Below are 26,067 nucleotides of genomic sequence, written 5' to 3'. Positions count from 1 at the left end.
AGGCACTGATGACATTATTATGTATTGAGAGTTATTTTCAAAACAAATAGATTTTTGTTTTGTTTTTTAGAAACGCATACAGTGTACTAGGGCTTACAATGTACGTGTGTGATCATAAGAGGGCTGGTAATGTAGGATGCAGCCTGATTTACCTGAAGTGAATCATTTACCTTGGTAGCCTTATGACCTCAAGTGACACAGCCCTTCTCTATGTTAAAGTGGGCCTGTTTTCTGTCCATTTCTCAGTGGTGAAGACTGAGAACCTGGGGTAATATTGATGGTGAACTGTTGCTTTAGTAGTGTCCTTTTACACAAAGGATGTAGACAGATTTTCCTTTCAGTAGTTTTACTTTTTTTCCTCTCAGTAATTTTAAGTCATCTTTAATTTCTGTGATAGCTAACGGAGAAGAAATCTTCTAGATGATACATTATCCTAATGGTACTCAAGTGACATTTTTGCATAAGCTTGTCATGTATTCTAACATTGTAAAAATATTTGCATGATAAACTTATGGCAGTGAAGTATTTTATATCATGTTAGAGAAATTTATTTTACTATATGGAAAAGATTATTATACAAATTGGGTAGATTTTTGTGTGTGTGATGATGTAAATTTTTATAATGTCTCTTAATCTGCTTTTAATGGAATTTTACAATGAAAGGAGACTTCAAATAATCTCATTTACCCTGCCACACATGAATGAGGGAGCTGGGTACCTGCACTTATGCAAGGTGATGTGGCTAATTAGTAGCAGAGAGGCTTAGGACCTAAGTTTTCTGTTTTTCACTGGAGTTGGGGTAAAACATGTAATCTCTGTGTAGTGGGATTGAGGCCCACTCCTCTAAGACTTGCCTGATTGTTTAGGTAATAGATACATTTTAAACCAAAACCCCATTTACCCTTTTCCCCCATAGGTAATTCTTTTTCCTGTTCTCCTTGTTAAAATGTTTACACGTGCATATATAGAAAAGGTGAACATGTCCTAAATGCATCTTCTGATGTTTTTTATTCTCCTTGGTAGATATGGAGAATACAGAATCCCAAACAAAGCACTGAACAAAGAAGACCATTATGTGGGCCATTGGAAAGAAGGAAAAATGTGTGGTCAAGGAGTCTATAGGTAATAACATTGAAAAGGTTTTGGGCTGGTGTTGCTTTTTCAAACAATCACATAGACTTAAATGTTTGTATAGCCAAAATTTCCAAGGAGTAAGTAAATTTTATTTATTCTTTTTATGACTGAAACCGTTTAAAAAGTCTTCTTATAAAGATAACTTCTTATCTATCACAAGGTGAAAATATTAGGTTATTTAGTTTTCAGCAAAACTGTACAAACCTTAGAAACCATAACTTTCTCATAGAATCTGCTAAATGTCTTTCTTATAAATCTATCTTTATTAAATAACTCTAATATGGACAAAACCTATCATTCTTTTAGAGATTACTCATTATTTCATTTTCCCATAAGGGATTAATCACATTTTTCCCCTTATTAACACAGAATACCATCCATGATGTCTTTAATTTCTAAGCTTCATTCATTCAAATATGAAAAATTTTGATTGGTGAAAAATAATCATATAAATAAATAATTATAGCCACCAGTGGGACATGAGTATAATTTTGAATTTCCTAAACTTTGTAAAAATGAGCATCAGAATTCAATGTGTTCGTGATCTGCATCAATTCTTTGTAACCACAGTTATGCCTCTGGTGAAGTGTTTGAAGGCTGTTTTCAAGATAACGTGCGTCATGGTCATGGTCTCCTGCGAAGTGGAAAATTGACTTCCTCTTCTCCCAGCATGTTCATTGGCCAATGGGTAATGGATAAGAAAGCAGGATATGGTGTCTTTGATGATATCACTAGGTACAGTATTCTGCTTCTAATCTCAAAGTTGAGTGTGAGAGGATAACGTTCCTATACTTCTTCAGTAACAGCGATGCTTTTATTAAGGTTGAGCATCTTAATTGGACGGTATTGAGACATTTTTTAATAAGAAGACACAGTTGTCAGGCATCATTTTTTCCATTTGTTTATGAACCAAGTAATAGGTTACTTCTTTACAAGATCAGGATCTTTCAGAATTAACCTAGGTGCCATTTTCCTTAAAGCTCCACATGTACAAAGCTTTTAGTATTTTAGAGATTACCAAATCTTTAACTATTATAAAAAGAAAAACCTCTAAAACAATCTGTAGATAATAGGAATAAAAGGTCAGAGGGAACCAATGGAAATTCCCTTTGGGGGTCATAGGATGGCATCTGAACACCTTTCTGCTTAGGTCTTTTTTAGGTCAGGGACTTGTTACCATGCCAGCAACCCAGGAATCAAGCTTAAATTCAATTAACTAAACCTTGGGGAGGAATGCATTTCTTTTGCCTCCGTATTTGATTTAGCCTGATTTGCTTTTGGACTTAATACATACTTTTTTCCCCTTCATGTTATTTTTATAATGTGGCATTTTAAAATTTAGATGTTATTACTATATGATTTTTTTAACAAGCAGTTTATATTTACCTTGTTTTTTTAGTGGAGATTAGTAAGATTTCTCTGAGTTTGAGTTTGTGAAGAATGAGACTTCTTATATAATAAACCTCATTTCTTTTTTTAAAGTTTTAATAAGTTTTGGAGTAAGAAAAAGGTATGCATAGATTTGAGTCTACATACTACATTTTGAATGAAATTATTTAGAGTTGAATTCTTGACATTCCTTTTTTCTATTATCAAGGACATACATGGAATATATACAGACCTATGTCAGGTAGACTATATTAAATTCCTGAGAGAACGTTACTCTGAGTAAGATGTCTTTTGCTACCACATTGTCCCATGTTTGAGGAGACACAGAGTTAACCACCCGAACTAGAAAAATGGAACAGATACATAGGAGTGACGATACTTGGAATATTCCATATTGTAATTGTTTTTTTCCATCTCATCCTTATCAGTTTTTCATTTCTATTTCTATACAGGGGGGAAAAGTATATGGGAACGTGGCAAGATGACGTATGTCAAGGGAATGGTGTGGTAGTTACGCAGTTTGGATTATACTATGAAGGCAACTTTCACCTTAATAAAATGATGGTGAGTAGAATATTTTGCATATAGTTGCTATTGACTTCTTTAAACTCCCGTGTCCTTAACTTTTAAATCATCATTTTATCAATATTCTACCTTTTAAGTACTATTTTTCTTGTCTTTTAAGATTATATAAGGCTTTGGGGGATATGGCTGTGTGAACTCTTAAGTTACTTTGCATTTTATCTGCTGTGATTTTTGTTTTGTTTCTTCACATAGGGAAATGGGGTTTTACTTTCCGAAGATGATACTATATATGAAGGAGAATTTTCAGATGACTGGACTCTTAGTGGAAAGGTTGGAAACTAACTTTCTTCTGCCTCTAATACAATCTTCTAATTTTTTCTTGACCTTTAAGAAAATCTACCTTACCATAAAATTCACCTGTTTTAAGAGTACATTTCAATGACTTTTAGTAGATATATAGTTGTACACCCATCACCACAATCCAATTTTAGAGCCTTTCACATCATCCACAAAGATTTCTGTCACCATCTCCTGCTCATTTGCAGTCACTCCCTGTTTCCCCAGTCCCAGTCCCAGATAACATGTAGTGGACTTTTTAACTCTGTAGATTTGCCTTTTTAGGCCCGTCCCTATAAATGGAATCAGACAGTATGTGGGCTCTTTTCTGTGGCTTCCTACACTTAGAATAATGTTTTTGAGATTTTTCCCATATTGTGGCCTGCATAGCAGTTCATTCCTTTTTATTGCTGAGTAATATTCTAAAACCTTTATCAGTTGATGGGCGTGGGATTATTTCTCACTTCAGACTATTATGAATAATACTACTATAAACTTTTGAGTAAAACTTCTTGTGTGAACATATGTTTTTATTTCTCTTGGGGAAGAATTTAGAAATGCAATTACTGGGTTGTATGGTAAATTGATATTTAACATATCAAGAAACTGCCAATTATTTGCCAGTGGCTGCATCATTTTACATTCTCATCATCAGTGTATGAGGAATCTAATTGCTCCACATATTTGCCAGTATTTTTTATTTTGTTTTTTTCTTTTTGCAGTTCTAGTAGGTGTGAAATGATATTTCATGGTTTTAATTTACATTTTCCTAGTGACTGATAATGTAGAGCATGTTTTCGTGTTCTTATTAGTGATTCCTATATCTTCTTTGGTGAAACACCTCTTCCAAGTATTTTGACATTTTAAGAATTTGCTTGTTTTTGTAGTCTCATTGAATTGTAAGAGTTCTTTATATATTTTGGGTATAACTCCTATAAAAGATATAGGATTCACAAATACTTTCTTGCAGTCTGTGGATTCTCTTTTTATTTTCTTATTAGTGCCTTTTGAAGCACAAAAGTTTTTAATGAAGTCCAGTATATCAGAAACATCTTTATGAATCACACTTTGGGTGTCATATCTAAAAAATCTTTGCCTAACTCAAGGTTATTAAGATTTTCTTCTTGGGGTGCCTGAGTGCCTCAGTTGGGTATGTGTCCAGCTCTTCATTTTGGCTCAGGTCACGGTCCTCAAGGCCATGGGATTGAGCCCTGTGTTGGGCTCCACACGCTCAATGCAGAGTCTGCTCGAGATTCTCTCTCCCTTTCCCTCCCTTCTGCCCCTCCCTCTGCTTGCATGCAAAAAAAAAAAAAAAAGGTTTTCTTCTAACAGTTTCATAGTTTTAGCTCTTATATTTAGATCTGTAACTCATTTTGAGGTACTTTTGTGTATGGTCTGGGTTAAATATCTAAAGTGATCTTTTTGCATGTGGGTATCCAATTGCCTCAGCAGCTTTTTCCATTGAATTTTCTTGACACCTTTCTTGAAATTAATTCACCATGAAATGTGTGAGGTTTTTTTTTTTGACTCTTGAATTGTATTGCAGTGATCTACTTGTCTCTCATTGTGCCAGTACCACACTGTCTTGATTACTATAGATTTCTAGTAAGTTATGAAATCAGGAAGTGTAAGTCTTCCAATTTTGTTATTTTTAAAAATGTTTTGGCTATTCTGGATCTTTAGCCTTTCCATATAAATTATAGGACTGGCTTGTTAATATTTGGAATAAAGCCTACTGGGATTTTGATAGGGATTGTGTTGAGTCTGTAGATCAATTTCAGAAGAATTGCCATTTTTAATAATACTGAATCTTCCAATCCATTAATGTGGAACATCTTTTCATTTATTTAGATCTTTAGTTTCTGCGAGCAACATTTTGTAGTTTTCAGTGTGTATCTCTTGCATTGGTTTGGTTAAATTTGTTCCTAAGTATTCTTTTTCTAATGTTGTTGTAAAGAGAATTGTTTTTTTTTTTTCTTTTTAACTTTATTTTTGGATTGTTCATTGCTATTATAGAAAAATACAATTGATTTATGTATTTTTTTTTGTATCCTGAAACTTTGCTGAACTTGTTTATTCTTTTTTTTTTTTTTTTTTAAAGATTTTTATTTATTTATTTGACAGAGATAGAGACAGCCAGCGAGAGAGGGAACACAAGCAGGGGGAGTGGGAGAGGAAGCAGCAGGCTCATAGCAGAGGAGCCTGATGTGGGGCTCAATCCCATAACGCTGGGATCACGCCCTGAGCCGAAGGCAGACGCCCAACCGCTATGCCACCCAGGCGCCCCTGAACTTGTTTATTCTACTAGGGTTTGGTGTGAAGTGTGTGTGTATATTTCTTAGGAATTCTTTTATACAGGATCAAGTTACCTTCAAATAAAGACACTTTTTCTTTTGCAATATGGAGGGTTTTTTGTTTTTTGGTTTTTTTGTCTGATTACCTTGGCTATATTCTCCAGTAAAATGTTGAATAGAAGTGGTAAGAGTGGATATCCTTGCCTTGTTCCCTATTTTAGAGGAAAAGCATTAAATCTTTCACCATTAAGTATGATGTTAGCTAAAGGTTTTTCATGGATTAATCAGATCGAGATAGTTTTATTCCTAGTTTGTTGAGATTTTTTGTCACGAATACATCTTGGCTTTTGTCAAATAGTTTTTTCTGTGTCTGTTGAGATGATCATGTGGTGTTTGTCCTTTATTAATATGGTGTATTATGTTCATTGCTTTTCTGGGATAAATCATAGTTGGTGTATAATACTTTTATAGTTTGCTGGGTTTAATGCTGATATTTTGTTGAAGATTTTTGTATTTATGAGAGATAATGGTCTGTAGTTTTCTCATGATGTCTTTGTCTATCTTTGGTAAAACCGGCCCCATAGAATGAAATGGGAAAGGTTCCCTTCTCCTCTGTTTTCTGAAAGAGCTTGTAAAGTCTTGGTATTATTTCTTCTTCAGATGTTTTGGAGACTTCACCAGTGAAATCATCTGGGCCTGAGCATTATTTTGTGAGAATATTTTTATTTTTTAATTCAGTTTCCTTCTATTCAGATTTTCCATTTCTTCTCGAGTCAGTTTGGTAATTTGGTTCTTTCTAGGAATTTTTCTGTTGTATCAAAGTTATCAGATTTGTTGGCATAAAGTTCTCTTAGTATTCTCTTGGCCTTTTTAATTTCTGTAAGATTGCTGTAATATTCTATTTCATTCTTGATTTTGTGACTTTATGGCTTTTTTAATTAATCTAGTTGAATGGCAATTTTGTGTATCTTTTCAAAGAAGCAAATTTTGGTTTCATTTTTCTCTTTTTTAAAATCTCATTGCTCTAATGTTACCTTCTTCCTTCTTGTTTGGATGTATTTATTTTTATTATTTTTTTTTAAGATTTTATTTATTTGAGAGAGAGGGAGAGGGAGAGAGAGTACAAGGGGTAGGGGGAGAGTCAGGGCGAGGGAGAAGCAGACTCCCTGCTGAGCAAGGAGCCTGGTGCAGGGCTTTATCCCAGGACCCTGGGATCATGACCTGAGCCAAAGGCAGATGCTTAACCAACTGAGCCACCCAGGCGCCCAAGGTGGAATTTTAGATTACTAATTTGAGGGCTTTCCTATTTTCTAAACAGACATTTATAGCTATAAATTTGTCTCTAGGCACCAGATTCAATAAATTTGGAAAGTTTTATGTTCATTTCATTCAGCTCTAAATATTTTAAATGTTTTTTTTTTCAGTAACTTTTTTTCTTCTACCCATGGATTATTTTCATACAATCTTTTTACACATGCATGTACACATACTTTTTTTTTTTTAAGAGAATTGGGGACTGATAAAGATTTAAAAAGGGAAAACATTAACTGGTGTTTTATTTTTCTTTTGATTTTTAATTGGAAATAATTCTAAATTTGACATTTTCTTTAACTTTACCTAGGGAACACTGACTATGCCAAATGGAGATTACATTGAAGGTTATTTTAGTGGAGAATGGGGATCTGGGATAAAAATCACTGNAAGAGAATTGGGGACTGATAAAGATTTAAAAAGGGAAAACATTAACTGGTGCTTTATTTTTCTTTTGATTTTTAATTGGAAATAATTCTAAATTTGACATTTTCTTTAACTTTACCTAGGGAACACTGACTATGCCAAATGGAGATTACATTGAAGGTTATTTTAGTGGAGAATGGGGATCTGGGATAAAAATCACTGGAACCTACTTCAAGCCTAGTTTGTATGAGAGTGACAAAGACAGACCCAAAGTTTTGTGAGTAACTAGTGTTAATTGTGGATTAATTATTAAGCGTTTTGAGTTGTTTTGCTTTTATCAAAGATGGTTAATACTTTAATTACAGAACAAGTTTTTTTTAACACAGAACAAATTTTTGAAGTCATTTTTTAAGATTTTATTTATTTATTTGACAGAGATAGAGACAGCCAGCAAGAGAGGGAACACAAGCAGGGGGAGTGGGAGAGGAAGAAGCAGGCTCACAGCAGAGGAGCCTGACGTGGGACTCGATCCCGTAACGCCGGGATCACGCCCTGAGCCGAAGGCAGACGCTTAACCGCTGTGCCACCCAGGCGCCCCTGAAGTCATTTTTTAACAAAGTGTAACTTCCTTGTATTGCCAACTGCTGCTGTTATACATAATCTATAGTCTTGGTTTAGATTATAGCCTTAGAGCATAGATTTTTAAAATAAAAGTTCTGTGTGGGGTATTAATTTTACTATTAATGGTGCAGATATCCAAATTGATTTAAAGAGAACATTCTTAAATGGAATCCCTACACAACTTGATTTTGAAAAGTAAAGGCCAAACCTATATATACTCTGCATATGTGGGAAAGAAAACAAAATCTGTATCTCTAAGTGTATTATGTTCTTCCTCCATGTTTTTGGCACATATCTATTTTCCTTTATTGATTCCAGCATTAACTTTGTTTCTGTATTTTGGTAGCTTCTCCAATTCTTTGTTCTGATGGACACTTGATATATTTTTAGAACCCAGTATTATATAATGCATTTTACAATTCTCATTATGAGATGTGCAAAGTGCAGGAAGTCCTTACTTTAACAGAAATCAATTTTACAAAATCAATTATGTGGAAATGTAGAAAGCAAAGGAGTCGTTTCTGATGTGCTTCATACTTAACCGTTTATACACTTTAGTATCTGATAGACGCTAAGTAGCTAAAAATCATTTCTTTAAAATTTTCATTCAGTGTTTATAAAATAGAACCACTGCCAGTCTGGGCAGTTTTGTTACAGAAGCATTCCCAGTTGTATATTAGAAAGTTTCTGTTCTTCAGGATTTTTGCACAAAAAAAGTGATTAATAAAAGCTTGCTGTGGCTTTATTAGCAGGAAGCTGGGAAACCTGGCAGTGTCAGCTGATGAAAAGTGGAAAGCAGTATTTGATGAATGTTGGCATCAACTGGGCTGTGAGAACCCAGGCCAAGGGGAAGTTTGGAAAGCATGGGACAATATTGCTGTGGCCCTGACCACCAATCGGCGCCAACACAGAGACAGGTGAGTGAATGCCTGTGCAGCATAGGGCAGAGTGTTATAGGAAGTTGAAACTTAACAAGTAGTCAAGGCTTGCCATATTGAACTTGAAAATATAATTTTAAAGTCAATGATGTACTTCTCTTTCTGAGTAATATGGACAAAATACACCTCCCTTTATCTTCTACTGAACTCAACTATAAAACCCAGGCAGAATACATGGGCAGCTGTTCCGTAAAGAAGATATCAGCTAATGTATTGAGGAAGAACACCTGAATTCAAAGTACCATTGAACCAGTTATGAGTTTCTTTTGTTTTTGTTTTTAGTTGTGAGTTTTTTAACGTCAATATCCCTCAGCCTGAGCTCAGTGTAACCCAAAACCTTGAAGTAAGTACTGTGGGTATATAGAAAGAGCTTCAGAAATAACCCTCTTCTTCTGGCTCAAGATGCAAAAAAGAGACTCTTAAAGCTCAGATATTGTGGGGGAGATACACTGTGTTCTTTCTCTGTTTTTCCTTCATTTTCGCAGGCTTCAGCCTCCACGTACTTCTGTGGCAGGGGTGGCAATGGCATTTGCTAGAGCAGCCAGGAACAGGAAAAACTCTTGTAGGAGTAGAAACTTCTTCCTCTTTTGGTGGATCCTCAGGTCTAGTAGTCATGGCCAAATCCCATTGCTTTTTTGGCCTCTGTCTTTATCCTCCCACTGCTTGGCCCTAGATGTGGCGTGTTCACAGGAGTGGGCTGTTTCTGGCCTGAGGATCTAATAGAAGACCCAGAAAATGCAGGTGAGGTAATGGAGAGAGAAGAGCTCTAGAAAGTGACCCTGTAAGGTTGTTTATGAACTCCTGGGCTCACCCTAGACCTGCACTTGGGTGGATTTGGTCCTAATTCACATACCAAATACTTTGAGAACTGAGCTAATAGGTAGACTTCCACCCAGGTCCCAGACTGACCACTGAGTGGTATGCTCACAGACAGACCTAAATAGGACTGCAAAAGCTTTGAGAAGTGAACTGACACTGAAACCACTGCCCACAGAAGGCTGAAACAAAACTATCAGCTGTTTCAGATGTTTCCAAGATCAACTGCATGTTCAGTGATCCACTAGAGGGACTCACAAGACTGGGCGTCATCTAGGTAAGAGTTACTATACAACACAGTGAGGATCTATAGTCAGATCATAAGAGAAGACCCCAGGCAGAGTCTGGAGGATTTCATGGGCAAGTTTCCCATGCTCTCTCCCTTCTGTGAGGGGTCCCACAGAACACACTATCCCCCCAGCAGTAAAATGCAGCCGTTCTGCCCGGGGAAGCCCATTAGGGACTCAGTGCCTATGGTTTTTATTGGGGGCTAGTCACATAAACACTCTGTGCTTAGCAACTATCAGGATTCCACAGTCCTAGAAGGAAAACAGATAGTCACCATAAATCACACTGTTAGCCTAGTTGCGGACAGCAAAATACCCTTATTAGCTAGGGAATATTTCATGTCAGTATAGGGGACTTTTAAGAAGCCGACTTTAGAAGCCGATCCTTCTGAAGATAATAGTTTCAAGCCTACTATATTTATCAACATTCTTTTTAAAAATTTTTATTTAAATTTAATTAACATAGTGTATCATTAGTTTCAGAGGTAGAGTTCAGAGATTGAGAGTTGCATATAACACCCAGTGCTCATTATATCATGTGCCCTCCTTAATGCCCATCACCCAGTTATCCCATCCCCCAAGCAACCTCCCCTCCAGCAATCCTCAGTTTGTTCCCTGTAGTTAGGAGTCTCTTATGGTTTGTCTCCCTCTCTGATTTCATCTTATTTTTCCCTCCCTTCCTCTACCCTGTCAATGTTCTTCATAGGACAAAAACAAGACCCAAAGTGTCATAACATAATACTCAGAAATGTCCAGAATATAAACAAAATTACTTGGTAATCAAAGAACCACCATCTCATTTTGGGAAAGACAATCCATATATACCAATGGCTTCCCAACATACATTTTGAAATTATGACTAGAACTTTAAAGGAGCTATTATAAAAATGCTCAAATGAGCAATCACAAACACCCTTGAAACAACTATTAAAATTGAAAGTATCAGCAAAGAAAAAGAAGATATAAAGAAGAACCAAATCAAAATTTTAGAATTAAGAAATCTAATAACCAAATAAAATCACTGAGTGAACTCAGTAGCAGAATAGAGATGACAGCAGAAGAGTCAGTGACCATGAGAATAGGTTAATAGAAATTATCCAAACTGAACGATAGAGAGAAAATACATGGGGGAAAAAAGAAGGAGCAGAGCTCTAAGGACCGAGAGTCTAATATTTGTGTCCTTGGAATCCCAGAAGGAGAGGAGAAAAAATATGGGGATGAAAAATATTTGAAGAAATAATGGTTGAAATTTTTCCAAATTTGGTGAAAGACAAATGTGCAGATTCAAGAAGCTGAGCAAACTGCATCCTGAAAAAACAATATCTGAACAGACACCTCATAATCAAATTGAAAGACAAAATCAGGAAAGCAACTAGAGAAAAAAGAGGCATTACCTAGAGAGAAACTGCCAGTTAAGTCCTTGCATATGTGTCATCAGCACCCTCTGGAGACTGAAAGCAAGTGGCACCACAGTTTTGAAGTACTGAAAGAAAAGTTACAGATGTACCACTTCATTTCTTTTTTTCTTTTTTTTCTTTTTTCTTTTTTTTTAAGATTTTATTTATTTATTTGACAGAGACAGCCAGCGAGAGAGGGAACACAAGCAGGGAGTGGGAGAGGAAGAAGCAGGCTCCCAGCGGAGGAGTCTGATGTGGGGCTCGATCCCAGAACGCCGGGATCATGCCCTGAGCCGAAGGCAGATGCTTAATGACTGTGCCACCCAGGCGCCCCTCTTTTTTTCTTTTTCTTATTTTCTCCCTTGTTCTCCTTTTCTCCTGCCTTTTTTTTGTTTTCCCTCTGTCTACTTTTCTGCATATTTCCTTATTCTTTAACTTGGCCAGTAACTCCCAGAAGCATTGCTTGGCATTTGGACCCAAAGAACTTGATAATCCCTGCTGTATAGAAAGAGTTTGGGTCCCCCCCCCCATGTTTGGGATAAACAGGAACGGATTACAGTGTTTCATTCAGAAAGTTCATGATTTTTACCTTAAATTCTTTCTATTAGAAGAAATGGGAACTCCTAGGATTGATGAAAGCTGTGGACTTTCTCGTGTGTGATGCAGATGGTCAGCCTTCACTGTTAGAGCCTGTTAGTTTAAACATTGAGACTTTGGTCCTCTAGTTGACCTTGGTTAGCTGTTGTTGGGTGTTTCCAAAGAATGAGAGTGAATAAACTTTTATATAATAAAACATGTTGCAACCGCAGAGGTCTTGTTTATCTAAAATAGTATGATAATGATTGTTTACTATTTCTAATTGTTTGTAATCTAGTAATAGAATGCCATTACCAAAAATGTCTGTTGATTACTAAGTATTTATTTTATCATGGCCTCTTCATCCAAAGCTTCCCTTTACCCATTATGTGCTTATCTTACCACCAGTTGTAGCATCCTCATTATCTCCTTACTTGAGCTCATTTCCCTTCTTCCTCTGCCTTTTCATGTGTTTCCATTTTTCCTCACTGCTTCCACTCTCTTTAATTCCTTTTTTCTCTCGTCACTAACAAGTCTGTCACCAGTTTTCTCTTCAGTCTAACATTATAGTATCTCCTAACACCATGGTTGATATTGAAGCAAAATCTTCATTAATTAATTGTAGTTGATATGAAGTAACATTAAATGACATTGGAATGACTGTTAGAAAAATCTAATAGCAGGTTAGTTACCCATTATGAGCTCATTTGGGCCAAACACCGTGCTGGGTACTCCATTTCATCCTTACTTGGTGACAGTGTTTCATGTGCACATTGCAGTTATCTTGCTTTCTTGATATGAAATATACAGTGGGCTTTCTTTTGTCTTTTTACAGTCCAGAGACATTAAGTCGTTCGCAGACTCAGACACTAGAGAGTTTGGAATTCATTCCTCAGCATGTTGGTGCCTTCTCTGTGGAGAAATATGATGATATCAAGAAATATTTAATAAAGGTAGATCAAAATTACAGTGGTCTTGTGAACTAATGATGCAGCTACTACAGTGTGTCATTCAAACCTGCTCACAGCTTATTGGTACCTTAATCCTATCTTTGCTTTCCAGGTATTTCTTTTGTTAATTCTCTGACTACTAAAAGCGTATTTCCACAGGAATATTGCCCTATCATGATGATAGAACTTTTTTAAGTTTTGTAAAGTGCTCAGGAAAGTTCTTGAGAACAGGGGTAAAAGTTTAAAATGGCTTTTTGTTAGCAACAATAGCAGACTAGAGATTGTATAAATCATGCTGCCCTCACCCCATGATGATGCTCTTTGCTTCCTTCTCAAACCCTGTAAGATTAGCTACAATTTAAAGTATGACATACATTGATATGGGGTTGCAGGAAGCAGTATTAAGAGAAATCAAGGGAACTGAAGAGTGACTGTATTAGAGCATTCAACTCATTATTTAGTTTGCTCAAAGGTAACCTCTCCTATTTTTTTGTGACGTTTATAGCTTAATTATATTTATCAGTATATCCAAAGCTATTTTCCCAAGATGCTAAAAGGATTCTTTGAGTAAGATTAGGAACTCCTACTCCATATAATTTGGGTAGACTCAACACTTTCAGAAAAGTTTAAGTATTTGAATTTTCATGATCCAAAAGTTTACTCCTGCCGGTTTGAAAATTATTTATCATTTATGAAATTGTTTTATTTTTTATTTGTTGATTGTTTCTCCTGTTAGTCAGTGACTGACTTCAATGATCCTCTTCCTGTTCAGGCCTGTGACACTCCTCTGCACCCCTTGGGCAGGCTTGTGGAGACACTGGTTGCAGTTTATAGAATGACATACGTGGGTGTGGGAGCCAATCGCCGGTTATTGCAGGAGGCTGTGAAGGAGATTAAGTCTTACCTTAAGCGAATTTTCCAGCTGGTGAGGTAAGAGATCTTTCTCATTGAAGTCTGCAAGCTGTGGAATATTGCTTTATACTAATGCTTGGGTGTCTTCCTCCTGAGTCTAGAGATTACAACTTTGTGAAGAATCATTAAGGTTCCTCTTCCTTGATGAAATTATTCATCAAGAAAATGATTTTTGTGCCACAGATTCTTAAATAGATTAAATAACAAAAAACATGTTTTTACTTTATGCATAATAAACACAGCAAAGAAAACCATCAGCAAAACAAAAAGGCAACCTACTGAGTGGGAGAAGGTATTGGCAAATGATATATCTGATAGCGATTTGGTTAATAATCCAAAATATATAAAGAACTTACATAGTCAACACACAAAAACCCACTAATAATCTGATTTAAAATAGATGGAGGACCAGAATAGACAGTTTCCCAAAGAAGAGATACAGATGACTGTTAGGTACCTGAAAGAATCCTTAACATCACTAATCATCAGGAAGTGTGTGTATTCTCATAGGCTTCCATTCTAGCGGCACAGACTAAATAAAATACATAGTGTGTCAGGTGATGGTAAATGTGACAAAGAATGGGGCTGGAGGTAAGAGGCTGCTATTTTAAACAGAAGGTCCAGAAGGCCTGACTAATAAGGTAATATCTGAGCAGAGACTTTGAAAGAGATGAGAAAGCAAGCAAGTGGAACATCTTTGGAAAGAGTTTTAGGTAGGAAATTTGAAACTTGTGAAATTCAAGATCTTTTACTAGGGTTAAGCCAACAAGTAAATACTATAATGAGGTCATTATACAAAAATTTATGAATTTGTCCCAGAAAACTTCCTATATTATTAGCTTCAAAATAGATGCGTTTGGAAATGTCTTCCGTTTCTAAGGGGCAGTGTTACCCACTAAAGACCACTGACTGGGAGTGTTTTCATCTCTGACATTAGTTAGATGAGCATAATAAAGATAAGTTTTCTGACCTTTTTTAGTTTTCCCAACTATAAAATTAGGGGCAGAGGCAGGGGCAAGGTATAAGTCTACAAAAATAGAGAAGATTGCAAACTCCCTTTAAAGAGTCAAGGTTTGGGGTACCTGGGTGATTCAGTTGGTTAAGCGACTGCCTTCCGCTCAGGTCATGATCCCGGGATCCTGGGATTGAGTCCCACATCGGGCTCCCCCTGCTCTACAGGGAGCCTGCTTCTCCCTCTCCCTCTGCCTGCCATTCCAACCCTGCTTGTGCTCTCTCTCTCTGTCAAATAAATAAAAATCTTTAAAAAAATAAAAAATAAAAAAAATAGTCAAGGTTTATGTCTAAAAGAGGACAATGAATTTGTTTACAGTAGAGTCCACCATTTGCATATAAGAGGTCAGAGATAAAATCTAGGGCAAATTCAAAACCTAGGGGAAAAAATCCTCAGTAACTTAGCAGCTTGATCATTTGGAAAAATTTTTTAGCAACTTGAATTTTTGTTTTAAAGATTTTATTTGAGAGAGAGTGAGAGCGGGGAGAGTGGCAGTGGGGGAGGGAGAGGGACAAGCAGACACCACACTCAGACCGGAGCCCGAAATGGGGCTCCATCTCACGAGCCTGAGATCATGACTGGAGTCTAACCAAGAGTCAGCCACTTAACCAACTGAGCTACCCAGGTACCCCAGCAACTTGAATTAAAAAAAAAAAATTAAAAATTTTACATTAATTAGATTTTCATTTTTTCTTAATGTTGAATATTTAAGTAGTTTCCAACTAATATTTGTTTATGCTGTGAGAATAATGGTCTCTGCTTGAAGAGTCAATACAAATTGACCTCAGATGAGATTGGTAAGAAAGACGTTTTATATAGATAAGAATTTCTCACTCTTTAATAGCCAGACTGGGGAAAAAAAAAAAGCATATGAAAATTTTTTTTAGTGGTATTATTCATTAGCTCCACTTTTAATTTATCCTGTACTTACAAAGCATCAGTTAAGAATCTTAGGGAACTAAAATATTTAATTGATAAAAGTTTGATTTCATAGGGCCTTAAACAGATGAAAAAATAGAAATGCATTTTACTCTTTTTAAGCATTCTAGAGGTATAAAAAATTGTTTAATTGTATTTTCTCTTATTCCTTAGGTTTTTATTTCCTGAGCTTCCTGAAGAGGGCAGCACAATTCCTCTCTCTGCTCCTCTGCCAACAGAAAGGAAATCCTTTTGCACTGGGAAGTCAGATTCCAGATCGGAATCTCCAGAGCCAGGGTAAATGGAGTTGGGTAGAGATAGTGAAGAAAGAGGTGGGTGGTCCTATCCAAAGAATCCCAAGGAAAAGTTTTCTCTAGATCTCAGTTTCCTTATTTTTAAGATAAAGTGTTTGGTGTGGTGATCTGAGGTCCCTTTTAGGTTGTATTAAGTTGCATTAGCCAAACCCCATGGAAGTGCAGTCACCAATGACTGGGTGCAAAGGCTGCTGAGCAAAGTAACATCATGCTGATCTAGAATAACCACAGAAAATCATTTTCAATAATGGAAACCAACTAGGTTTTCAGTTAGATTTTGAGTTAATGAAAAGTTTTCACAGTCCAAGATAAAACTCTGGGGCCATAGGTAAGTTTCTCATGTTAGCTCCAAATATAAAAGTAGAATAATGCTATAACTGCTTCTTTTCTTTTTCTTTTTCTTTTTTTTTTTTTCTAAGAGAGAGAGTGTAGGGGGAGTAGGGGGAGAGAGAGAATCTTAAGCTGACTCCCTGCTGAGCACAGAGCCTGACTCGGGGCTGAATTTCACCACCCTGAAATCTTGACCTGAGCTGAAATCAAGTCGGACCCTTAACCGACTGAGTCACCCAGGTGCCCCTGTTATAACTGTTTCTTCGCTCAAAATGTCCCGTCTTTACTTTCAGCTCTAGAAACTGAAGCTCTTTGATTCTGTATTCAATTTTAATATGAATGCTTCTCCAATATTTTGTAGTTATGTGGTAACAAGTTCTGGATTACTGCTTCCTGTCCTACTACCTCGGCTCTACCCACCACTGTTCATGCTCTATGCCCTGGATAATGATCGTGAGGAAGACATTTACTGGGAATGTGTTCTACGACTAAATAAGCAGGCAGATATTGCTCTTTTGGGCTTCCTTGGGGTACAGAGGTAAGTACAGTAGTTATGAGTAGAATAAAATGGTTTTAATTTAAAATGCAAACAGTATTATCAAGGATTTGGTACTTCAATATCTAATGGAATATATGTTTTGCAGTTTATTCGCTTATTTATGTATGTTATTCGGCAAAATAGTGATATTTAATCTTTATTTTTGAGAATTTTTGGAATGGAGTGTAAAACTTGGTTATTCTTCTGAAGGTGTGTTTTATTTTTGTGTGTGTATATAAAAGTCTGTGTGTGTGTGTATATAAATTTTAGCTATCCTGTACTATTTTGCAGTTCCTTAAAATACGTATGTTTACAGTTTCAGAAAAAATTATATTTAGTCTTTGGCATTCTTCCTTTTCTTCTTCTCTTTCTTTCCTCCCCATCCCCAATTTCTAATTTAAAAGTTTTAGAAGTGCTCTTTGATGTAGAGCATTGTTTCTCGTTATTCCAACAGAACACATAATGCTTTCTTCTGGTGCTGTGATAAAGCTGATCACCCTAACACCCAGTAATTATATATGTGTGATCAAAAAGGACCAAGCCTTAATCAGAAACTAAATTTTTTCAGTAGGATAATTTGACAGTAAAAATACAATAAAATGAGTGAAGGAAGGATTTTGGCTAATACTTGGTAATATCTGTAATGTATGGGGGAATTGTAGTATACATTGACAAATCCCTTAAGAGCATGATAGAAACTCTTAAATTACATCTGGAATGTTTACTGAAACTTTATCTGTGGAACAGTTATTTTAAATGGGGACAGGGAAGGCAATATAGCCATCAACTGTTTTTATGGGGATTAATCTATCATAAGTAACAACATATATTAACAGTATGTGGATTCCATTGTAGGAAATTTTGGCCAGCGACCTTGTCAATCCTTGGAGAGAGTAAAAAGGTATAGTAAATTATAGTAAATTTTAGTTTTCTCAGTAAATATGCTTTTCTTTGATGTGGGGTATTAGAAATAGCAAAAAAAAAAATTCCATTTTACTTTGATAGAATAGTAGCCAAGCATGAGTTATTCACTGAAGAACCACACCCTGCCATCAGTATCATTTATTTTTTACTGTTACTGCAGAAGACAGCTTTCCTCTTTGACCTTCATAAATTCTCTTTTTGCAGGTTTTGCCAACTACAAAAGATGCTTGTTTTGCCTCAGCCGTAGAATGTCTGCAGCAGATCAGGTAATTGCTGATTTGTTGAAAAATCACATAAATCAAAGTAATAGTCTGTTAAGATATTAATGAGATCTTATCTTTACCTAAGCTCTAAGCGCCCCCTTCACTCCTAGAAGGTGTCACACTCAGCTTGGAGATCAGAAAAGGCTCTTTTGAGACATTTGGCTTACCTTTTACTCTACAAGGCCGTTGTATTTTCAGAAGAGGTGGAGAGCCTACCGAGAAATGTATCTGCATAATCACATCTTTGCCAAATGGAAATTAACCAAACTTGATTACTCCAGAGAAGAGCATATATAATCAGGGAATAAGGTCCTACATGGTTAAAAGGGGTAATCTTATGATGTAGTGAATTCTTCCATGTGAACCATAGATAGTTGGAGGCATCTTTTCTCAAAGAAACAAGGGATTACTGTGGTCATCCCTTCCAGCAACTCATTATGCTTGATGTGTCCAGTTTAAGACACATAAGCCTCAGGAGGGTATATTATCAAACAATTAATATTTAATATCAAATAGTTCTATTAAGAATAATTACAGGACTTTTTTTTTTTTTTTTAAATAACAACAGCACAACATTTACCCCGTCAGACAAACTTAAGGTCATCCAGCAGACTTTTGAAGAGATCTCTCAGAGTGTCCTGGCATCACTTCAGGAAGACTTTTTGTGGTCCATGGATGACTTGTTTCCTGTTTTCTTATATGTGGTGCTACGGGCCAGGTGATTAACCTTTTCTGACTTGATTATTAGGGACTCATTGTTTTAATAAGTGCTTTTTCTGAATTGATGACAGTAAAATGCTCCCCCACTAGAAAAAAAGCCATTTCTCTTTACCCATTCTACTATGGTGAGCTGTTCTTTATTTTCCTTTACATAGATTCGAAGGAGGATGTACATATAAACAAATAATTCCATATCTTTTTCTCATTGGGGCAGGATTAGGAATTTAGGCTCTGAGGTACACCTCATTGAGGATCTAATGGACCCATATCTTCAGCATGGGGAACAGGGTATAATGTTCACCACCTTGAAGGTAAGTATAGGTAGTATTTAATTTTTTTAATCTTAAAATCTGTCCTTAATTTACCATATTATAAATCTGTGATTAACCACTGTCGTCTTTATACAGAGGTTTATGCAAACATTAAATGCCTTTAGAGCACATCAGTTGTTAATATTTTAAAATATAATATATTAAAGAAAAGTAGAATTGGTTATTCAAAATACTAAAGCAAATTACCCAATCTTCCCTATAAATTGATCATTCATATCATTAGGAATGCTTATAAAGGTAGACCATTTATATAAAATGTACCTCTAGAAAAGAAACAGAAAGGATCTGTAGTGTCCAAAAAAGTACCCATCACTGGAGCTATTTAATGGAAATGAGGTAAAACAGAGAAGGCAGTGTGTATATAATGAATACAAATTGCATCTTCTTTTTTCCCACATGAATTTACTGTAACCAGTGTGTTACAAATGAGGTTCTGTAATCTGAGTACTCTCTAGGGATTGTTGCAAGTCATTTTAGTTCCCCACCCTGCTTTTTCTTAGAATTTTAGAATAATTCTGAAGTATATTGGAGGAGCAACAAATAGAAAATGGCATAAACACTTCTGAAAAAAAGGGAGAATAGACCCACTCTGCCAGTTACTAAAATATTATAAAATTAAAATAATTAAGATAGTATGTTACTGTCACAAGAATGGACATTACCCCTAACAGAAGGGATAGCCCTCATAAAGGCAGTGTTATAATAAAAATTTCACATGTGAAAATGGAAACATCAAACACAAAAATGGAAGAGAGAGGATTTAATAATTTAATAAATGTTAATAAAAATTTAATAAATGTTAACCATGGGATAGCTTTTTAGCTGTTTTGGAGGGAGGGTGGAATCAAGGTAAAATCACCCACATTGCAAATTACAGATGCTTTGGGATTTTTATGTGTAGAGAAAAGAAGAGAAAGGAGAGACAGGCAAATTAAAATGAGAAAAAAACCTAGAATTTAATGTCAGGTTTAGAGCTTGGGTTGGTTGTTTGAACTTTTCAACTGAAATACCATTAACATTTTCTATTAAATAGACTGAAAAGGGTGGAGAAACTGGGGAAAATATTGGCCACCTATGACTTACTCTTCATATAACATAAATACTAAAAAATGTATCTCAACATATCAGCAAGGGAGAAACAACTGATACATTTATATGTAGGAAAGTGCCCGACCTCACTGAAAATTACAGTACTGCAGATTTAAGCAAGATGCCATTTTGTGCCTACTAAATTTGCAAGGATCTTTTAAAATTATAGCCACTGCTGATGGGGGTATAGTGAAATCAGAATTATGTCCACATTGCCGATAATGGATTAAACAACAGTCAGCCTTTTAGAAAACTGTTGTTGTTAACATCAGTAGCAACAGCATCAAAAATGTTCTTGGTATTTGAGTAATCCTACTCCTGGATATTTATCCTGAGGAGTTGAAGAATGGAAAACATATATGATATGGTTTGGCTGAGGTGTTCTTTGTAGTGTGAGTAACTTCCAAACCTGGATACTTCCAGAATCACCTGGGAATGCTTCTTAAAAATTCATTCATTCCTGGAAATTCTGACTCTTTGAGTCTGGAATGATGCTTACTCTTAATTTGTAGTTTCTTAAACATACTAGATTGTTCCAATTACAGTTGTTTGTATACCTTATAATGCTCAGCATATTCTAAATGTCCACAGAGTAGTGGCTTAGCCAATTAAGGTATTTCTACTGAAGAATATTAAACAGCTTCTAAAAAATTTATTTTAGAATTAGAAGAAAGTGTGCAAAATTTTCTCCCTACTAATTTACAAGTAGGCAAAATAGACATTGGATGGGGGACTGGAAGTAAACAGGGATAAATAAAGCAACTAACTGATTTTGTTGGAGCTATCAGTGTTAATCAGACATTTCCTTTCTTTAGTCTCCTGTCCATTGCTATGTTGTTTCTTTACAAGTACATTTTAAATTGTCTTGAACTTTTTTTCAGGCATGTTACTACCAGATCCAGCGTGAGAAGCTTAACTAGGAAGCACAACAGCTTGACAACTGGATTATCTGTAGGATATTTTAGCACCATCTGGTGTCTTCCTATAGTGGCAAAAAAGAATGGTGTTGAAATTAGGACGTTTTGTTATTTTGGTGGTTTTTTTCTGAGCCTTACTAATGATGATAGCCCTGAGCCCAGAAAAAAAAGACTGTATGATTTAAAGGGAGGGTTGAAAAGGAGATCGAATTCAATTAAACCAGGCCCTTTCCTATGTTAAGTCCCCCAAATATCACACATTTACTGTTTGGAAAAAGAGGACATCCCTTCCTACAGTAAAGAGTATGCCAGCTACATGAAGTTGTAAGAAGAATTCTCAGTATAGCTTCTTACATTAAAGAAGTTAAAAAATTCTTTTGAGTTTTGGGTTTGCCTGCAGTTACCCCAGACCCCTTTGCAAGGAGCAGATTGTACTTGAAACTATAGTAGCTACACTATGCCTTCCTGAATTCCTTGCAGTCACGTGTGCATCATGCTTCTTTGCGGAGGGAGGGGAAAGAGGACCTTCTAAAACTGCAGTTTTAACTTTTTCTAAGCTTTTTCACCAGGGTATTCATGATGGGAGAGGTTCTATGCAGTGACTACCATACCCTGACCCCAAACATGAAACACATCTAAATAGGAGTCTTCTGCCTCCTGACTAGAAAGAACATAGGAGTTTTGTTCTTGGATTCCTTTCAGTGCTACAGAGTGAATACAATGGAATTCGAGCACTGACTCTGAGCTGCTTTGGAACCTCACTCATCCGTGTGCAAATGCTGTATTGCTAGGCCTGTGAATGAGAGCCTGAAGAGCTTTTGCATGTGGGCTGTGTTTTGGAGCAGGACTAAATTCTGGGAAATATGGAAGCAAGGAACTGCATCTATCCTTGATCTAGTGTTTTGGTTCTTCCCTGTACCTCGCACTGAACTCACCGAGGGGAAGAAAAAGGAAAGAAGTTTGGCTTTTCCCATCTCAAATGTATTGTAACACCTCAACATTTTAGCGTTTTGCCTCTCACCTTTTTTTTTTTTTAATGTCCTATTGTAAATGGTTGGTTTACACTGTACAAGTAACACTAGTAGCTGTTTTGAATAACATAGGTGCTCTTCCTCATCTCATCTCCCACACACCATGGTGAACATATGGACTATCCTCCAGATTTGTGTTAACATCAGCAGGTGTTAATCAATTTTAAAAAAGGATCATGGTTTCTGCTCTACTTTATAATCAAGACATGTTTATTAAAATACTGTTTCGGAATGTTGGCTGTAATGTAGCAGCAATTTTCATAATAAAAGACATTCATCTCTATGAGGTTGTTTTATGATTGCAAAAGAAATGATTCAGGGGCAGCTTAAAAATTTAAAAGAAACCCAGGCTTAGTGTTTTATGTATGTTTTGCCCAAATTGTAATCCATGCCTCTTTGTATTGGCCTCCGATGTCCCTCTGCGGTTTTAGAGATCTCTGTCCTTAAAATAAACATAAATTCATAATTATAGCACCTTTGCTGACAAATTGACTTTCTGATCCTAATACCCCAAGGACAGGGGTCTTAAATCTATTATTTATTTGAGTAAAAGGCATATTTTGATAGTCACTGTTTTTTTTTTTTCCCTACTGAACAGATCCAGGGAAGGGAAGAGAGAGGATTTAAAATTCTCATTGAACTACTACGCATTAGTTAGCTACTTCCCAATTGTAATGTCTTCTCAAGATGATTTTCCATGTCACCATTACTCTTTACCAGAAGGTGGCTGCCCATTATTGGAAAGGAACCAGCACTTGATTGGTTTATGTTAAACACCTTGCATTTCCATTAGAGATTGTTTTGATTTTAGAATAATCAGATTCTGCATTTGGCTTTTATTTTTTTATTTTTTAAAGATTTTATTTATTTATTCGACAGAGATAGGGACAGCCAGCGAGAGAGGGAACACAGCAGGGGAAGTGGGAGAGGAAACAGCAGGCTCATAGCAGAGGAGCCTAATGTGGGGCTTGATTCCACAACGCCGGGATCACACCCTGAGCCAAAGGCAGACGCTCAACCGCTGTGCCACCCAGGCGCCCCAGCATTTGGCTTTTAAAGGCAAATTTACCCAATGTCTTTGACCCCTTAAGAGAGAGAGAGATGGGTAGTTCTGGAAATAAAAAGACTTGAGACCCACTGAGAAATTCTCAAATGATGGTAGACTGTCTCAGTTCTAAGAAAAACATGTTTTAACTCATCCTTTTATTGGAGTTTTGAATGGAACTTTGCAGTTACTTTAGGCTCATGATACTGTATTTATACCTTTCAGATAGCATAGTAAAGCCATAAATTTTCAAATTCTAAATCTAAATCTCCAGGCCACTGTCTGTAAATAGAAATACCTAGCCCTTATGCAACAGGTTACAGATCTTTCACATGTATGGTGAATGCTCATAGAGCCCTGAGGCAGGTCTTAGCCCCACTGATTATAGACAAGGAGTGGCTGGGATTTGCTCACTGTTAGAGCTGGGACTCTAACCTAGAACTTCCCTAACTCTAATCCCAGGGCTCTTTCCTACTACTGCTTCTAGAGATGGTGCTTCACTGCTGGGTTATGCATTAAAAGATCATAAGGTAGGGCCACTTGGGTGGCTCAGTTGGTTCGGCATTTGACTCTTGATTTCTGCTCAGGTCATGATCTCAGGGTTGTGAGATCCAGCCCTGCATCTCAGCAGGGAGTCTTTTGAGACTCCCGGTCCGTCTCCCTCTGCTCCTCCCCCTGCTCACATGCGCTAACGCATGCACGCTCGCTTGCTCAAATTTTTTTTTTTTAAAAAGATAAAGTAAGAAATGAGTCGAAAACGAAAACTCTTAGTAACATTAGGTGTCTATGGTAAAATATGGTGTGCTCAAAACAGCCACAGATGTGTCCCATTCCCAGCTTGCATTTTCATCAGCAGTGAAAAGCAAAGGAAAGCCATCTGTTTAATTTCGAGTAAAGGGACTGATAAACCTCTAAGAATGGCCATTTGGTCTTTATTCTGCTCTGTCCTGCTGTGAGCAGAACTCTTCAGTTTTATTCTGGGTTATCTACTTCCCAGTGCACTTCCCACCGACCCTTTGCTGCAGTATAAATTTTTCTTTCTTTTTTTTTTTTTTTTTAAGATTTTGTTTATTTGACAGAGAGAGAGAGAGAAAGACAGCCAGCGAGAGCGGGAACACAGCAGGGGGAGTGGGAGAGGAAGAAGCAGGCTCCCAGCGGAGGAGCCCGACATGGTGCTCGATCCCAGGACCCTGGGATCAGGCCCTGAGCCGAAGGCAGACGCTTAACGACTGAGCTACCCAGGCGCCCCTGCAGTATAAAATTTTCAAATAAAGAAGTAACTCCGATCTGAGATAGAGAATGGATAACTATTAGGTTGAGGACAGTCACTTGGTAGGGGACCTTCAAGAAGGAACTGTTTTTTACAGACCTCATTATTACTGGCTGAAGGGTCTTCCTATTCTCCTCATAATGTGAGACAATAAGGTTAATAGGTCAGCTTACTCTCTGGATCTCCACAGTTGTTCCTTTCATTAAAAATGCTATTGTCGGGGCGCCTGGGTGGCACAGTGGTTAAGCCTCTAGGGCGTGATCCCGGCGTTATGGGATCGAGCCCCACATCGGGCTCCTCCGCTGTGAGCCTGCTTCTTCCTCTCCCATTCCCCCTGCTTGTGTTCCCTCTCCCGCTGGCTGTCTCTATCTCTGTCGAATAAATAAAAAAATAAAATAAAATTTTAAAAAATGCTATTGTCTGTTGTGGGTGTCTGTTTATCATGGAATGGTCAACAAAAATACATTTTTTGGTGTTAACTATGTGGTGGCATTTTGAGAGAAAATGCCACAGCGAAGGTTGAAAATGATATAAATTAGACTTCTCAGTGTGAGGAATACCTAAGATTTGTGACAGAGAAAGCTTATGAGTAACTTAGTGGTTAGGCTGGGTTAGGCTTCTGTGGATTAAATCAAAGAGGATGTGCAGAGATTTTATCTAGAGCGGTGAGGTGACTTTGGCAGCTAATAGCCCACTAGTATTTTCTACTGAAGCTTTTCTCTGGATAGGAGCAACATTGTGTATGGGCATGTTTCCAGCCTTGCAGGTAAGAGACTCTGCCAAATGATCCTCAGTTACCAGAAGAGATCTATAAATGTCCGTGCTTCTGTCAATTTTTAATAGCTACAAATAAAATTCTGTGTAATTTAATTCGAATGGTTTAGTTTCATTTTAACCCAAATCATATGGAGAATTCTGTGATTTTGAAAGAGCAGGTTTTGCTTTGGGAAACCGTTTAAGTATGGAATAATGAATTGTCATGCAGACTGAGTAAAACTGAGCGTTTATTCTGGTCCTAGTCAACAGCATTTCGACCCAGAGGAAGCTGGGCCATTTTCATACTTAGCAAGTTTTCAAGTGCTTTTTCAGTCTTTGTCTAGTAGGAAGCATTGTTCTGAAAAATGAGTTTAATACGGGTAAGGTGAATGGCATTTAATAGTAATCAGTAGATTTTTAAGAAGTTCATGGAAATACTGATTTTTAACGTAATATTTAGGACAAATTCCTTATTAGTCCATAGCACTAATGCAGCTTCTCAGTTGATAAGAACCGGTGATCCTTCCTCTGTTAAGTAATTAGTCCAGAACCGCATATAGGTGGGTTTCTACTTGTTTGCAGCCTCCATCATGAATTCTCATTCTCATGACAGCAGAAATAGATAAGTCCTGACAAACTTGGTCCAGAAGTCACGAAAAGGCAAGGAAGAGGCATTATAGTCCTTTACCAGGCACTAGCATTTTTCAGGGCTTTTGATTTTACTACTTGTTAACTCTACCAAATACCCCTTTGTAT

The 26,067-nt window shown here is 36.7% G+C and overlaps 1 protein-coding gene across 11 annotated transcripts in view; it reads left to right on the top strand.

Moving 5' to 3' along the window:
• ALS2 (alsin Rho guanine nucleotide exchange factor ALS2) overlaps positions 1 to 22,523 on the top strand; it is a 72,653-nt gene extending 50,130 nt beyond the window's left edge. For 9 of the 11 annotated variants that reach the window (XM_034654961.1, XM_034654962.1, XM_034654964.1 and 6 more), the window contains 15 exons: positions 1,024 to 1,122; positions 1,705 to 1,869; positions 2,976 to 3,087; positions 3,301 to 3,378; positions 7,499 to 7,632; positions 8,726 to 8,893; positions 12,826 to 12,943; positions 13,713 to 13,870; positions 15,957 to 16,079; positions 16,788 to 16,964; positions 17,820 to 17,865; positions 18,093 to 18,154; positions 18,720 to 18,869; positions 19,086 to 19,182; positions 21,174 to 22,523. In XM_034654961.1, coding sequence (XP_034510852.1) covers positions 1,024 to 1,122; positions 1,705 to 1,869; positions 2,976 to 3,087; positions 3,301 to 3,378; positions 7,499 to 7,632; positions 8,726 to 8,893; positions 12,826 to 12,943; positions 13,713 to 13,870; positions 15,957 to 16,079; positions 16,788 to 16,964; positions 17,820 to 17,865; positions 18,093 to 18,154; positions 18,720 to 18,869; positions 19,086 to 19,182; positions 21,174 to 21,212 — 1,726 coding nt within the window. In that variant the 3' untranslated portion in view covers positions 21,213 to 22,523. Of the gene's footprint in view, positions 1 to 1,023; positions 1,123 to 1,704; positions 1,870 to 2,975; positions 3,088 to 3,300; positions 3,379 to 7,498; positions 7,633 to 8,725; positions 8,894 to 12,825; positions 12,944 to 13,712; positions 13,871 to 15,956; positions 16,080 to 16,787; positions 16,965 to 17,819; positions 17,866 to 18,092; positions 18,155 to 18,719; positions 18,870 to 19,085; positions 19,183 to 21,173 lie in introns of those variants that run through there. The other 2 variants (XM_034654965.1, XM_034654970.1) reach the window with 2 other exon arrangements.
• Positions 22,524 to 26,067: the final 3,544 nt, after the last annotated feature.

Source organism: Ailuropoda melanoleuca, chromosome 2, assembly GCF_002007445.2.
Source record: "Ailuropoda melanoleuca isolate Jingjing chromosome 2, ASM200744v2, whole genome shotgun sequence".
NCBI lineage: Eukaryota > Metazoa > Chordata > Mammalia > Carnivora > Ursidae > Ailuropoda > Ailuropoda melanoleuca.
The sequence above is the reverse complement of the archived record's forward strand: the minus strand, read 5'-3'. Positions and strand labels throughout refer to the sequence as shown.